General features: G+C 46.5%; 4 protein-coding genes across 4 annotated transcripts; 2 read left to right on the top strand and 2 right to left on the bottom strand.

Moving 5' to 3' along the window:
• Window positions 1–2,185: 2,185 nt before the first annotated feature.
• COCVIDRAFT_43139 (hypothetical protein) lies at window positions 2,186–5,921 on the top strand (the record flags this gene model as incomplete). Its single annotated transcript, XM_014694815.1, has 12 exons — window positions 2,186–2,227; window positions 2,626–2,983; window positions 3,441–3,725; window positions 3,780–3,883; window positions 3,914–4,180; window positions 4,241–4,520; window positions 4,599–4,899; window positions 4,949–5,205; window positions 5,242–5,315; window positions 5,514–5,626; window positions 5,681–5,787; window positions 5,821–5,921. The coding sequence occupies 12 exons, from the start codon at window positions 2,186–2,188 to the stop codon at window positions 5,919–5,921; spliced, it is 2,289 nt and encodes a 762-aa protein (XP_014550301.1).
• Window positions 5,922–5,944: 23 nt separating this feature from the next.
• Window positions 5,945–6,881, bottom strand: COCVIDRAFT_43138 (hypothetical protein; the record flags this gene model as incomplete). The annotated part of the gene is made up of 5 exons (XM_014694814.1): window positions 5,945–6,065; window positions 6,249–6,360; window positions 6,400–6,505; window positions 6,623–6,794; window positions 6,862–6,881. 5 exons carry the CDS (start codon window positions 6,879–6,881, stop codon window positions 5,945–5,947), a joined length of 531 nt encoding a protein of 176 aa, XP_014550300.1.
• Window positions 6,882–10,145: 3,264 nt separating this feature from the next.
• COCVIDRAFT_43137 (hypothetical protein) lies at window positions 10,146–11,329 on the top strand (the record flags this gene model as incomplete). The annotated part of the gene is made up of 5 exons (XM_014694813.1): window positions 10,146–10,241; window positions 10,290–10,516; window positions 10,574–10,589; window positions 10,642–10,882; window positions 11,103–11,329. 5 exons carry the CDS (start codon window positions 10,146–10,148, stop codon window positions 11,327–11,329), a joined length of 807 nt encoding a protein of 268 aa, XP_014550299.1.
• A 2,428-nt stretch (window positions 11,330–13,757) lies between these two features.
• Window positions 13,758–15,441, bottom strand: COCVIDRAFT_43136 (hypothetical protein; the record flags this gene model as incomplete). The annotated part of the gene is made up of 5 exons (XM_014694812.1): window positions 13,758–13,931; window positions 13,968–14,242; window positions 14,357–14,707; window positions 14,768–14,975; window positions 15,427–15,441. The coding sequence occupies 5 exons, from the start codon at window positions 15,439–15,441 to the stop codon at window positions 13,758–13,760; spliced, it is 1,023 nt and encodes a 340-aa protein (XP_014550298.1).
• Window positions 15,442–16,105: the final 664 nt, after the last annotated feature.

The raw sequence follows: 16,105 nt of genomic DNA, 5'->3' as shown, positions 1-16,105 counted from the left end.
GGACAGAACGGCGTGCGATTTTGGTGGTTCTTTGTCCTATATGTCCTAATTACTTTGTCTGCCTACGTGCTTTATTTGTGGGACTTTCAGTTTCTGAAGCGGTGTTGGGTGAGATTCTGGAAAGATCGCCGCTGTGTGAGACGGAATAAGACGGCGGAGAAAAGCAACAAGGATCTGAGTTACATTATTTGAACACATTTTCCTGTGAGCCTATAGTTAAGCTTATTCTTAATAGTTAGGCTATGTAGTGATAGTACACCTGTAAAAGAAAGACGCAAACATAGGTGGCACCGCCTCTAACGTATTCTACTAGTAAGCTGCGCACCCCACTAAACTCGACCCAATGCTCTGCAAAATAGCTCTACTACTATGTAATGAAATTTGATAGAATCTAAAAATAGAATTAGTTGTCTAGCTCTAGTTACATGAGGTCTACGTACGTCTTTAAATGTGACGCTTCGTGCACGTTGGCGGCGCGCATTGACATCTCTCACATAACCTGGCTCTGCTCCGGCCCTACTAGTTACTACCCTTTCTGCGTCTACGGCTAGCTTCTGGCCCTGCTGGACTTGGAGAGTACCTCCACATGCTATATAGTGACGTCGCTGGTCTCTCTTACGTTCCTGGCGCTGAATAAATGTAGATAGCTTTCTATTCTTTTCTGCGAGTATAGTCGCTGAGTTCATTGTAAGCTGAACGCTTTTGGTAAGCTGGCGTATAGCAGCGCTTGTCAGGCTCTTTGAGTATCGGCATGGCCACTTTTGGAGATAGTGTACTTAATGCTGAAGCTGCGCTACTGTATGTGGTTTTCCTGTCTGCGTTGCGATGTTATTATCTGTAGTTGTCTGTAGCGGAGACGGCGTCCGGACGACTGTAAGCGACGATAGGATGAAATCTGAATACGGAGGAAAAAGCCTAGCTATCTGGAAGCTTAACTGGATGTTCTGCTATGTAGATACAACTAGCCGGATCCGTGTATAGATTGTGAGGGAGTCTACTCTCAACGTGGTAGACGCCCTGGTGCATAAGCTCCTCAATCTCACGTCCGTACACACGATTGAGTAGTGAGAAGATGTGAGGTGGCATGTAGAGAGTGATGATCTTGTTCTTCTTGCAGTACGTGTTAAACGCTGGCGTAGCGTGGCCGCTGTGGCTGTCTAGGATTAGGAGACGATACGCCCTAGCTATACGAGCCACTGTACACTGGTTGAAATGCTTTACCCACTCTACGCTAAGCGTATCTGTTGTCTAGCTATTGTCTGATACTGCGAAAGTCCAGTCTGTAGGGTGGTCACTGTAACAGCTAGCCTGGTGCTGCTTACTAGATAGGATTACGAACGGTGGCAGCGACCAGCTAGGCGCGTTAATATACTTAATCGTCGTTACTCACTCGTGGTTACCTGGTTGTACGGCGACTGCTCGACTGACTCTGTTTGCGCTAATGACTACTTTTGACGTGCTAGCTACACCTATCATAAAGCTAGTCTTATTAAAGTTATAGACGTTTTGCTCTAGAACGCCGTACGTCTGGCACGTCTCCTCTACAAGCTTGAACCACGCTGCTATTATAGCTAGATCCTTACAGTAAGCGTGATGGCTATGAAAGCTTCTGCTCTTCTTTTTCTGAAGCTCAGACTGGCTATTAACGAAGCGCGACACCCATTTCCTATTAATAGGTCGTGGAGGTGGATCTTGGCTACGCGCAGTGGGCAGAATGTCTGCCATCGGTTGCACGTTGGTAAGGTCTAGGATCTACTGCATGAGAGACTGCTCTTTGATAAGGGATAGTGTACGGTTGACAGATCGTAGCTCTGATCGTAGCTGTGTATCGTGGAGGCGCGTTCGTAGTGTTGGTTCTGGGACATTATATACTGCTGTAAGTGTGCGCACTATTTGGATTATTTTGATAGGATGCTATAACTAGTAAGACTTATTTTACGTTCACAAGAATTTTGTCGTGTTAAGCTTGGGGGGGCAGCTTACTGGTCCCGCACATTAGCTGTCATAGAAGGCTAATGCAAGGTGCAGGCATCTATGCAGCATGCCCCTCATCTATTTAAGCGCTGTGTCCCGCACTACTAATCTTGAAATGATACGCCACTAACTATCCACCACCAACAGCTCACTAAGCTGATATTGTTCCTTTGGTACCTCGGGATATTCTACTCTTCACCCACCTAGTTTGATGGCGACGGCAGCGAATTCTATGGCCACTGGCCGCCTCTATGTCTTGCGGGATCCGGCCAACGCCTCTTAGGAGTGCATTGAGTGAGATAGATCCCTACAGAGGCATTAGCTTAGTTCTACTACTTACACCCAAGCTCAGCGTCGTTCTTGTTCCTGGCATTGGAACCATCCTACTAGAGAACTGGTCATTTGCTAACTAGAATTGGCTCGCCACTCTCCCTAAGCCTGGTTCTAGGGCGCGTATCCTTGTATATGAATACAATTCGCTATTTCTAGACATTAGATTCTCTTGGGAGTCAATTCTAATGCTGGGTTACGATTTTCTCTAATGTTTGAGCGATGTAAGATCGAAGTTAGATACACATCTTATAAGTAGCTGAGCACAGGACAGTTCTTTTTTTTAAACTACTAGCACGTTTACTAACATTCCTCTTCCAGACTGACAGCAAGCCAATGGTGATAGTCTGCTATAGCCTGGGAGGAATCATAGTCAAACAAGCTTTATGTATCGCTAACAAACAGTTCTATCGTTATGGGTTAATCGTTAATGCTTTAGCTGGTATCATCTTTCTAAGCACTCCGCACTGCTATGCTGACAAAACTGCATGCGCGGTATATTTCCGCGAAATCTTGGAATTAATAATAGGCAGAGGATCAAAGGTTATAAACGCTATTATTGAGCGAGAAGGTGCTATTCTGCTCGACCTTGCAGATAGATTCGAAGGAATCTCACTTCGCACACCTATGCTATCTGCCTATAAGCTGAGAGAGTCTAGAATTAGTTCAACGCCCCTGCGTTCAAAGTACTAACAGGTTAGTGTCCCGAGTCCTTGATTACGTCCTGATACTAACCTAGGCTTTTAGTTGGTTAACCGTGAAGTCTGTTTAACTCATTCTCTAATGGAAACCGTCGTTGGCTTAAACCTCGACCATTATAATACATGTGTTTTTACTGAAAGCGTCGGTAGTGAAGGCTTACAGGAGTTGAATGAGTTTGTGCACAAAGTCTCGGTAGATGCTGTGCAGCTTGTTGCACTTCGGCTGAGAGAACGTAGGTTAAGAAGATCTCGGCGAGCTCTAGTACGACGCTAATGGTTCAAGAGGATTACTAGTACGCAATAATGAGCGCTTACTCGCCTACGATTAGCGAAACACTACTTCAAAGTGAGGTTGATAACTAAGCTTACTTACCACTCAACGTTAACGATAATTAGTCGAGCACCTAGATCTCTCCGAAAACCCTTCTAATACAGCCACGGAATGGCCTTCGAATAGAGCAACAAAAGGGACTACACCTTTGGGGTTTGAGTTGGTTCATTCCGCAGCCCCGAACACCGAACCGAAAAAATTTGTCCATCTACCTTGCGTATTACTCAACATAAATCTGAAAAATGAGAACTTCTACGGCCGTAAGGACATCTTGGCATGTCTTGCGGCTGAGCTCTTGCCTTCGAAGAGTATAGTGACAGCGTTAGGCACGGCTCTACAGCAGTTTGTAATTTGTGGATTTGGAGGAATTGGGAAGACTGAAATAGCTCGTGAATTCTGCTGCCAACATAGAGCTGCCTTTAATGCAGTGTTTTAGGTAACAGCAGACGAGATTGCAAAACTCGACCATCACTACCAGCAAATATCGCTGGCATTAGGACTCGAAGACCCATCGGAGTGTAAGAGCCAGGTTGTCAGTAGAGAGATCGTAAAAGGGTGGCTCTCTAATCCTTAAAAGCAGCTATCTGGGTACGATGAGCTTGGTCAGCCCGATCAAGCGAGGTTAGAAGCGACTTGGTTGCTTGTGTTTGATAACGCAGACGATCCAATGATCCTAGCGGACTACTGGCCTCAGGGCAGTGGATCAATTCTTATCACTAGCCGTGATCCATTGGCTAAACGCATATTTACAGGAAGGACATTAGGATTAGATCTCGGACCATTGACACAACAGGATAGTTTGTCGCTATTCAACCATCTTACACCCATTTCCAACGAATCCGAGGCCAACACTGCGAACAAAATCTGCGAAGCACTAGGCGGTGTGCCTTTAGCTATCTTACAGATGGCAGGAGTCATTTGCCGACAGGACTTGATCTTGCCTGAATTTCTTGAGCTGTATACAGATCATGAAGAACATTCCAATCTTTATGAGACAAAGTTCGATGCTAACTTAATCACATATTCTTACTCTCTGTCCACTGTTTGGGCATTTGAGAAACTAAAGCCTCATGCGCGGCAGCTGTTGGAACTGATTTCGTTTCTCGACCCGGATTTTATTGGAGAGGATCTGTTGATTGAAGCATCAGTTACGTTACTTTCGGATGGCGCGCAGTTCAGGAAGAGTGCTTATATTGAGGCTCGGACTGATCTCTTACAGTCATCGCTTGTTCAAAGAGACAAGCAAAGACAGTAGTTATCAGTCCATCGCATCGTACAGGAAGTGATCATGACAACGATGGACGAGTTCAAGAAGCGATCTATGTTTAATCTGATTGTACGAACTCTTTGGGCGGACTGGCCATCGGCTATGCCCAAGCCATTAAAAGAGCCAGAATTGCCTCAGCCTAAATTAAGTGGTGGCAGACTACATGTTGGGAGGTGGCCTGTTTGTGCGGCGATATATCCTTACGTTCTAAGGATACATCAGCTCTGGTCAACAATATCAGATCTCTTAGACGCCACCAAATTACATTTTGCAAAGTTGTTGAACGAGGCTGCATGGTACGTAGAGGATATGCAAGCTCTTTGCTGCTTGATCTAACCTGGCCAGGTATCAGAAAGAACGCGGTAGAACAAAGGATTTTGATGGCTTCTTTGAGACTGCTCGCAGCATCTGCGAATCCTCTGTATACTCTAATCGGGATTCCCTGCTTGCAGACATATATTTCTGCCTAGGAGCTATCTCTATGGACGTAAGCGACTTCGATAAAAGTCGCGTTTGTAAAGAATTGTCTTTCGCTCTGGTTTCTAACATTTGCAAAGAACTGGGAACTGCTGACGAGAGATTGTATCTTGCATACGCAGAGCGTGGCATCTTACGCATTTAGGATAAAAGGTACGAAGAAGGTGAGGCTGATCTCAGGGAAGCACTACGGATTCGTATAGCTCTTGGTAACTACGTCCCCCGGTCTGGCGAGGTTAACCTGAGCTGGTCCCTTCTTGCATAAGGAAAGCTGGAAGAGTGTGACGAGCTTCTTTCGGAAACTCTTGCGGGTAGAGAAAGGGCGTTAGGCAAAGACGATAGGGAGTCTGTTAGAATAGGACTGGTTCTGTATGCAATTGGTAACCTTCGTGCTGCTTAGAATCGATTGGATGAGAGTTTTGAGTTTTATTAGCGAGTAATGCGCCACATGCGCGCGACGGTTGGTGAGAAGGATTTCTACACTGCGAATGTCGCTTACAAAATTGCGGAGTACCTGCTCCGCTTGGGCCGAAGTGAAGAATCGATGTAAGTGTTGCTATTTCAAAAGCATATGTGAGATTTAATCTAACTGTTTCTTAGTACTATGGCCAATATGGCGCTGGATATCTGGTCTGTTGACCTAAGTGCACACAAGAACGAGATTGCTCGTACAACCTTCCTTAAGGGCCGCTTGTTTGAAGTAACAGGTAGAAGTTAAAAGGCGTCCATTGCCTTTAGAGTTGCATGCCGCTTGAGAAAGGAAATAACTCAAGAGGATCGAGATATGAATAGCTTAACCACGGAAGATTTTGACAAGATCGTTGCTTTTTGGGCTCGATGATAAGTCCTATTTGTCTATATAGATTATACAATCTCAAGACCATATTTTTGAGGGTTAAATTCTTCCAGACTAGATATACACTCAGCCCAGCCGTCATCAATTTCCCCTAATTGCCAATCATCTCCAAGCGCATTCATCCCCATTCTCCCAGCCAACACTTATTCTTGCTTGCTTCCATACTCAGCCGCCACGTCTTAATGCGGAACCCAAATGACTCTTATCCCCGCGCGTCTTCCGGCCTCTACTCCCGTTACACTATCTTCAAATACCAAACACTCGTTAGGCTTGATGGTATCTTCCGCGTCATTTGCCGAGTTCAATAATTACAACGCAATTAGGTATATGTTAGGGGCCGGCTTCCCTCGACCCTTTCGCAGTTGTGCATCGTCGCCTAGAATCCGCTGCTTTGGCTCGAAGAAATCTAACAACTGCTTCGTCTCTAGTTATAAAGTTTTCAATCTAAAGCTATGGCTCTTACTGCTAGATGCCAGCGCTAATTTGATTTTGTCTCCTGAGGAATTTCGCGTATGACTAAGATCGGAAAGAAGCTTATTCGCACTAGGCAACGGTTCGCAGCTCTGGAACTGAGCTTACATTTGCTCCCTCAACTCTTGAGCAAACTGCTCGCGCGGAATAGGCAGCTTGGCCTAATTGTGGAATATGTCGCCATTTGTTGAGTCCGGGATGCCTATGAGCTGGACTCGAATCGACCGAGTAAAGGCAGGCCTGCCGTACTTTTCGAGAAGTCGGTTCGTGCAAAGAGTAATAATATCTTTAGAGTTGATGAGGAGTCCGTCTATGTCGAAAATGCAAGCCCGGATTGGCGGAAAAATCGTAGCGGATACATTGCCCTCGGGTAACAGCTTCGCTGTTCTTATGTAAATGTTAGAGACGAACACGTCCCCGGCCAAACACGGTCGCCCACATTGGAAGAACTCACTGTGATCTAGAGAGCGCCATGTTGTCACAAGCGGCTGAAGCCGTCATCTCCAAGATTGTCGAGGTGGAAGGAGTCGAGCCCGTTAGCAGTGTAATGCCAAGGTAACGCGAGTGCGGGGCATGAAAAAAGCGTTTATAACCTTGCGATCAACTTTCAATACACAAGTTTCTTTGGGGCATTAACATGGCGCCCTCGGCAGGTAGTTCCAGGTGGAGGCAATTGCGCACGCTGTGGGGGCTTTTTCTACAGGTACAGTGCACGGACAAGCAATGCGTGGGACACGTAATGCGCACCCCACCATCCAATTTACCCACCGGTACAAAGGTGCCCTTCAAAAGTCCCTGCCTGACTTGGCCAGCAAGCATTCATGGGCTATTCCTAACTTAGGTTAATCTCTGGGAGCTCTGGCTTCTTAAGCCGCCTACCTTCTTTATACTCCTTGCTGCCTTTAAGCGTAATAATCTACGTATTTGATACGAATAGGAGTTCTCTGTTACAAGTAACAATGATCTCTCCTTGATGCAGGCTGCATTGGAAGAGGCCATGGGGCGTTCACGTTAGACGTTAGTGATCTCCACAGGGCGCAGATCAAGTGACTCGACATCCCGCCAAATCATAGCATCCGGGAAGTGAGTATATGATTGGATCCCAGGGAGGACAGCACAGATTGCAATGGATATAAAGGACGGATGGCTTTCATTATTATACTCGTTGTGGTCAATTTGGAATAGTTCATCTCTTCAACAAATTTATTTATGTATTAATTGACTCCTACTCGGTTTCAGCTGCGTGCGGCGCTGCTGTGCCCGGAGTGACAGGCGCGGCAAACGGCGGACGCGGTGCGGATCAACATCCACACCACCCCATTTCATCCCAAAAGGACCATCTGCCCCCAGAGGCTTGCCGTTTTTCCTCAACCACTATTTACACGTCCTTTGCCAGGCTATCGAGACAGGGGTTCTACTAATTGAATGCTGTGTTTCTAGGCTCGTAGAGCCCCGCTGCCTCGTTTGTCGTGTCCGCTATACCTACAAACTCGCCCCAGCGCTCGGCGTCGTCTACTCATCTCTGACCCCCACCTGCCGAAGGATTTGCGTCTGTTCCATATAAGTACCCAATAGCTTTGATGACTAGCTGGGGCGTGCTCAGAATCGTTCTAAGGCTGTTTCGTCCGGATGGGTTGGCGAAGATGCGGTTCCGGAGGTCCTTATGCCTGCTACAGTGCAGGAGGAAGTGGGCGACGGTTTGCTGTCTCTCTCCATAACTGCAGCGGAGACTGGTAACGGTCGGGACGTGTCGGCTGAAGAAGAAGTCATTCAGACCTACCTTCTCGGTTCGCAGCTGTACTAGCAGCACGCTTTCCCTTTTGCTAAGCCTTTCGTGGAGCTGCAGCACTTTCTCGGTGAGCGTCAGCATGTGTCTGTATGTCCCGCGGCCTGTCTTGTCTTCCATGCGCTGACCCACGCCCTTTCTGCCTGTGTCTTGCACCGCCTTCTGAGCGTTGTTCTGAGCGTTCTGAGCGGGTACAGCTGCGAGGGGCGGGTTTGCTGGTAGCTGGCTGCGGCGGTCCTCTCTCCATCCAGTTGCCTCCTTGGCGGCCTGGTCGGTGGCCTCATTTCCGGGGGTGCCTATGTGGGCCGATATCTATCAGACAGTCACGGTTAGGTTAGGCTTTTGTCCTGGAGCTCCAGGGCCTTTAACTAACTTAGCTCCTATCCTAGAGCGCTTGGCAAAGCGCTGCACAGTCACACAGCCACGGTCCTAGCGTCAGCAACGATAGATCACAGCTAAGCTGCTTTAAGCCAGGTGCGCGGGTCGTACTTAACCAGTTAACTAGTTAAGCAATGTTGGCGGTTCGTTGCGGAGGGATGTTCGACCCACAGGGACGGACGTTCGTCTTGATCTTTGCTATCTTCGCATTCTTTCCAGCCCACCGAGCTACGAGCGTCCTACTAATACAAAGTGGCACGCTTATGGACTGGTACGAGCGTCGTACTGATACAAAATAGCGCCCTTGTGAACTGGTACGGGGGATGTAAGGGTACGCTGACTGGACTGGTACAAAATAACACGCTTATGAACTAGTACAAGCGTTGGACTGATACAAACGCCGTACTAGTACAAAATACTACGCTTATGGACTGGTACGACCTTCATAACAAGAAGGTAATCCCGTAGATGAATGCTAACGTCCATCCCCATGTGCCGGGACGCACGGTGTAACGGGACACTTTCTCTTCCGGACCCTCGGACTGTCCGCAACGTGCTTGTATATAGACAAGCGCAGTGCGCATATACTCTAGAGCTCTTGCTCTTTTAGCATATCGGCTACCGATGCTAAAAAGCGCGTTGTTAACCGTGCTATCGCTCGTTCTATTGATGCTGTCGAATAACTCTCTTCTAACACCCCTTGCTCCTCCGTGATTGTACACTTCTCCGAACAGCTCGGTAGGCTAGGAAGAAAGCTGGAATAGCAAAGATCAAGACTGCAGTCTTAAAAGGTCGATTTAGAGCAACAAGTATACATCCCGGCAGTTTCTCCGCGTAGTTAGCAAGATCGTCAAAACGCGTCCTCTAAGACATGCGCTGTTAGTAGCACTTGGCATGCAGGCAGCCTGCAGTAGCGTGCTCAGATATATCTGTTCAACTGTAACAAATTTGACACTATGCCCATAACAGAAGCTGCCAAACACAGTTGTGGCGCATGCCAACAGCTCTTCGTAGTTGAGCGTTTATGATTAGCTAACTAACCATATAGTTAACATCCCTCCCTGTACACGGAAAACCGGGTGGACCGGAATCCGCCAATAAGAGCACAGAGGCAGCAGACATCATGGCACGGCGATGTGTTTGATTGGCTGGTTCCGGCCCACCGGATTTTGCGTCACTCAGAGAGTGAAGTTATTGAATCTGCTCGCAATAGTTAACCCTACAAGCAACGTGAATATAACGCTTAGGATCTACTAAGTAGCAGTGATTCTCAAACTTTGTATGCTGCAAAGATAGCCTAAATACCTATACATATCCCACCCACGTCTAAAAGATAGAGATAATAAAAAAATAGACCAATCAATTGATGCGCTATAGATTATGCCAAAATTAGTCTTACTCCGCCACAGACGGGCAGTGCGTCTGCCTAGATCTGTTGCGCTGGAACAACAGTAGCAGCCTTAGGGAGCAGTTCTGCCTAATTAACATTTGTATAAGTTCCTATGTTTTGTAACGTTGCTTATTTACAAGAATTTCTTTATCTATAATCGTCTTTATCAACCCTGATTTACTCTATGTTATCACCGCTAGTAGATCTTCCATCACGACTGGAAAGAGCCCGTGTTGAACACTCGGAAGAAATCGCTGTGGGAGCGACCGGATTCCAACCTGTTCTACACAATAACCTAAAGAAATCCAAGGAAAGAAAATGGTAACAGGCTATGCACGAAGTTTTACAGAAGCCGTCTTTATTAGAGCCGTCCAACTTGCCCAAAGACTCTATCTTTACTTACTTCCAGGAGGAAACTGAGAAGAAAGATGGTGCGAGCTGTGTGTTCTTGCTGTGGGGTTCTGAACACTCTGAAAGCTTCAAAACCTGGGCTGTAGACGTTCTAATTACCGACGTTGAAGATGAGTATGACATCTTTAAGTCATTAAAGAAGAAGTATGATGAAGAACTTGGCCTCCTACGAAGGTACTTTTCCTTCTGAAAAATCACTAGACTTAAGCCCGTTACTGTATATTCCCACCGTCTTATAGCATGCCTACTTATGCTAAGATTAGACATAGTTCTGGTTGATCTGCCGTCCTTCAAAAAGGTTCTTAGCCTTCGTTGAACCTTTAGACCTAGACAGCTTGCACAAGAGCTACTCTGAGCAACAGGGAGAAGCAATGAAAGCTATCGAATTGATAATAGACTTCGATTCGACCGCTTTTCCGCATGACTGCTATCGCGACAGCTCTGGGGAATACCACCATTCCAACAGTGATTGCCTAACTAACTCTTCAAAGCTCTCTGGTGTTTTAACCTGTCCTTTCTAGGAATGGTACAGTTGCAAAGATTAGATACGTTGGATTAAAACCGCGCCTTTCCTTTCTTGTTACTTCCGCAATCCAGCCGGTGCAAGCTCTCAAAATATACTCAATGGCCTCAGTAACCATTAATTTATCCATCACTATAGGTAAGTCTCAAATACATATACTATGAGATCCGACTAACGTCAATATTACTAGGAACATCAATTTCTTAGTCAACGATTTCCGACCGCAGAACAGATACCTAGAATTAGGTGGCTTGTACGTTGAGACTGCATGGTGTCCTAGAAAATGCCTCTATGCATTTCTAGGTATCCTCTTTTCTGTATTAACCGGAGGAAAACTTTTCTGGGGCAGCTGGGAGGTAATCTTCGGCGCTGGAAGCTTCATCGTCGCTTTGCCGATGTTGGTATTGACGGTACTTAGTTGCTATGATGTCTGAAATATAGAGAAAGCGACCAACGAAAGAGTGTAAAACTTTTACTGTTTAGCTTTTCGTATGTCAGCTTGTGTAGAGAGAATGAAATGGATCTTCTCATGAGCACACAGCGTACAGAATGGATGGATATAGATATCTAAGATCTAACTAGATCTTAGCCGTAGCTCTGGTAAGTGCATTGGGTGTAACAGAAATAACACCATGATTGCAAGCGGGTATGAATAGTAATTACATAATAAAGGTCTGCATAGCTTATAAATATAGCTATTACATAGCGTATAGGAGGAAGGAGCTCTGTTTATAGAGAAGGCAATTTTTTGACTTAATAACTGCAGCCTATCTTGCTGCGCTTGCTCTCAATGTAAGTGAATCTTCTTTTAACCACGCTGATGTTTGTCGCTGCTTCTCGCAAGGTACGCGAACGTCATCTCGTCTACATCTGCTCCTCTAGTGTTCAAAACTGTCACATAAAGGGCGTTCCGTCATCACCGAAGCTGGTAGTCGTAATGCAACCATCGTCTTGGTGCTTTAGATGACGCATCAACTCGTGTGGATGTGTGGTAGGCTTGCGGTAGTAACGAAACCTGAGAGGCCTGGAGTGACAGCCTAGTATAAAGAGAGTGCAATAATTGTATTGTGTACTTTACAGGTCAATGTAAGAGGAAGGTAATAGATAGCCTTGCGACTCTAAACGTGTTAACTATAGAACTGCGTTCTGCGAGGCGCGAACTGAAAAGAGCGTGTTATGTGTATTCCTGGTCTGGCAACGGTATCGCCCGGTTCTTGTTCGATCATATATCTATAGAAGAAACTGAAAAAGCGCATCCTCTTCCCACGAGCTGAGATATTTGTTGACTCTGGGCCGTCTCTTTTGTCGAGCGGCGGCCTTAGACACGAGCATGAAGGGTAGAGCGAGGAACCTCGCCATGGTCCGCAAGAGCACAACGAGATTTGGGTACGGCAGGCGGAAGAGTAGAGGTAGTAGAGTGCACACACTGAGGCATATTAGGCAGCGCAAACGGCGGCCAAGGTCGCGCTACAACAGCGAGGCTGAGCACCTGGCCGTAGAGGCTTCCAGAAAGCCGCCGGCATGCGCTACGACTATTCTTAGCAGCTGATCTATACAGGCATAGTGTTGAATTCTTTACGATAGCATACAGCAACATCTGAGCACGCTACTACAGGCAATCTACATGACAAGAGACGCTAGTGGATTTCGGTGCGCTGGCATGCTTTTGGCGATCATCGTTTTCATCGGCGAAACTGCCGGACTGTATACTTGTTAGGCTGAAATACCCTTTGGATCTTGGGTATCTATTCTTTCTGAAATCCAATTTCTAACAGACCGTCCGATCTTTTCAGGAACCTTCTATATTATGAATAGACAGGGGTATAGTGACAAAAAGTCTATTGACAGCGTTGACGAGATGATCGACAGCAGGGGCAACATCGCGAAAACTAGTGCCGGGGTTGATGCCCTAGGAGAAAACCAGCTCTGGAACATTAACACGCCGACTATAGGTCGATCTCCATACAGATCAGAGAAAGCGAGGCTCCGAAGCGAAAACTGTCTCGTTACACTGTGCGTCCCGGCACGTGGGGACGGACATTATATAACAAGGATTTCTTCTGGTCCCGATAAAGGGCTTACTAAAATAGAATAAGACGTGTACCCGCACCACTTGGGATGCTAATTAGGGCGACAACGTATTTATGGCAACACACGTCACTCCTCTTTCTTAGCTTAATGTAAGAAATGGTGCAGGTCTAGACCGAGGACTCGTCGTAAGGACGAGCGACACGGCAAAGACCACACGGGTCGATTTTGATTCCAACATCCCAAGTGGTGCATCAGTCTCACTAGCTGTTGTGAACAGAATTGTCAACGATCAAGCTCATCAAGCCGAGCTAACGCGATATCGTGATGATTAGGCCTTAAAAAGCTAGCCTATTACCATATCACGTTAGGTCGATTTGATGAGCTTGTGTGTTGACAACTCTAGTTGTGAAACTTCTTCTATTGGTGTAAGCAGCTCTCTAGAGCACCTAGTTAAGCAGCTTGCGCTTCCTAAATGAGCATATACGCAAAACTGAGTGATGGATCTCGAACGAACTTATCCGTACACTCTCATGCACTTGCAGATTTCGGTTTCTGTGAACAAGCAAACCGTTGATCACACGCTTAGCGCCTCTCGCTTAGTGGTAAGCGCTGCTACAACGGTGGGCTGGTGGATAGGGCTAGCATGCATTATATCCTCATCTCCACCTTTCTCAAGTAAACAGAAAATGCTAAGCTGACGGAGGTAATCCATGATTGCATAGTAATAGCAAGATGAGGAAAACCTAAGGTTGCACTAACTTAGTAGTGAGGAGAAACAAGAAAATAGAACGACCCTGAGTCCGATACGCCAGTCCGCCAACAGTATGCCACCTAGTTGTTTAGTTCTTCAGGCTTATTATCATCAGGATGATTTCCCGCATCTCTGTCCTTCTCCCAGCACTGTACCCACATCTCCAACCTTCTTGGAGGGCCTGGGTGAAAAGGATTGGCCGCATGAAAATCTCTAAGTCTGTACGGGCTATTCTTGAAGTTAGACGCATTGTACTACTCTGGATCCTTCTTATATCCTAGCCATTTGACACGGTACTGTAGCTTTCTACGATGGACACGGGCATTGAGAATCTTCTCTACCTCATATTCTTCGTCGTCGTCGTCGTCATCGTCATTCGCAGTGTCCTGCATGCGCTTCCGCTTATGCTGGTGCGAGCGATGTTTACTGCTGTCATTGCTGCTGTCATTGCTGTAGCAGATTTTGGCATCGTATCCGCTGCACGGTGGTCCTGAAAGAGGTTTCAGGGCCAAAGGACGGTTAGAGAACTGCCTGCCACCGGAGGGGAGTAGCCTTCGCTGCTTCGCTGGGCGCACGTTGTGTTTGAGGCGCTGCTTCGATGTTATGTTTGACGATCGAATGTGCCGCTTAGTTGGCGAGAAGCGTTTCCGCTTGCGGGTCAGCCACGCAGTCTAATTACCGCGATCATAGTGATCGTCATCGGTATCGCTGCTACTACTACTACTCGTATTTTTAATTGTAGGAGGGCTGCCTTGCGTTGACTGTTCGATATTCATCTTCGACGAGCTCGTTGGCGTCGATGGAAATTTGCGACGCGGGAACCCACTCATTTGAGTCTTTTCTTTTCTAACCGCATCGGAGTCGATGACATTCTCTGTTTCTATAGGACACTCCCCGCCGCGAAGATCAGGGGTTGTGATGCTCGAAACTTTAAGCCTATTGCCTATCTGCGTACCTGCATTATTTTCGTGCGAGTCGCCCTCGTCTGTATCTACAATGGGCTGACTGTCTTTTATAACGACCGTATTTTCTACGTAATGTCAGAAATGGTGTGCGAGAGCCACTATCACGATCGCACTCCGGAACTTGCCTTGCCTAACGTTTTTAGAAGGAGCTGGCTGGGTTGAGCTCTCCTTCTCTGTGCCTTCTCCTAAGTTTCGCTTAAACTCTTCGCCTTCACTTTCGTCCTGGGGCGCAAAATCGTCGCAACTGCTAATACTACTATCTCCTCTACCTCTGCTACCGCTGATATTGCTGTTGTCTTTTCCAAATATGGTTGTGTTAGTCGTTATAGAACACTAGAATAAACACAGTATAGCTACGCCAGCTAGAGGGATGCCTACCTAAATATATCAAATCAATGACTTCGACTTCGTCCAACGTTAGTATAAGATCCTCTTTATTCTCCAGTTAAGTGTTCAATTTTAGAGTGTATTTGTTTGACAGGGCCTTTAAGGGGTTCCGAAGAGAGGTTTGCTTAGGCTTTAGAGGCCCACTATACTATATTATTTAAAGAGAACCTTGTGCGTAAGGTATGGAAAAAGTGTCAGAGGGCAATGCCATCGCTGCTATTGTGGCTCGAGGACGTACTAGTGCTACAAGGAGAGAGGAGACGCAGAGGTTTAAATAAGTAAAGATACCACGTTAAGGTTTCTCTTATTATATAAATCCTTTTGGAGAGCCCTCTAGAATAGCATTTAGCGCCCATCAGGCAGCAGCCCGTACAAGACCGTGCTCGAAACTGCGTACCCTTGCCAGCGGCATATCAGACTAGAGTCAAATCAGCTTCGCGTCGTGTACCCAAATATATCATGCGACTGCGAAGTGTCGGCGGCAATAAAGCCTTCGCATAAAGCCCCTTTCTTCTTAAATAGAAACGTGAGCAAATCTCCTACCAACAATCGTACTAAAAATAAGGAAGTATAATGCATTCCTAAGCTTTAGGCTGTATTACAGGTCCTGCCCCTTTCCTATCAGAGCCCGTCTACTCAGCAAGGAAATTCCAACCCGCGTTTTTCAGCTCGTCGGCCACTCCGAAACCTAAATACGGGCTCAAACCCGTATACAGACTCTAGACGTCAGGCTTTGGGCGGCGTAAGCCACACAGTACAGAGAGGTTAGTGCCCAAGCTGTGCTAAACGCTCGCTCTAGCCTTCAGTACCCCTAATATATAACGCCGGAATAGGATATCGCCATCATGCAGGCAGTCACATAGACCCAGGCTTTACCAATCTATATTACGGCGCAATCTCGGGAAGTACATGCCTAACCACTATCTACATAGCTAAGTAGCGGGTCAGACTCTAGCTACGGCATTTCTGGCGAAAATTTTGAATGAAACTAGGTTCGCGGTAACACTTAGACGGTTCAAGTCTAATTATTTCTGCAAGGCTATATACTAATGTAACCTCGCTAGGTATATAGCTGA

The sequence above is a fragment of the Bipolaris victoriae genome (assembly GCF_000527765.1).
Source record: "Bipolaris victoriae FI3 unplaced genomic scaffold scaffold_207, whole genome shotgun sequence".
In the NCBI taxonomy this organism is placed as follows: Eukaryota; Fungi; Ascomycota; class Dothideomycetes; order Pleosporales; family Pleosporaceae; genus Bipolaris; species Bipolaris victoriae.
The sequence above is the reverse complement of the archived record's forward strand: the minus strand, read 5'-3'. Positions and strand labels throughout refer to the sequence as shown.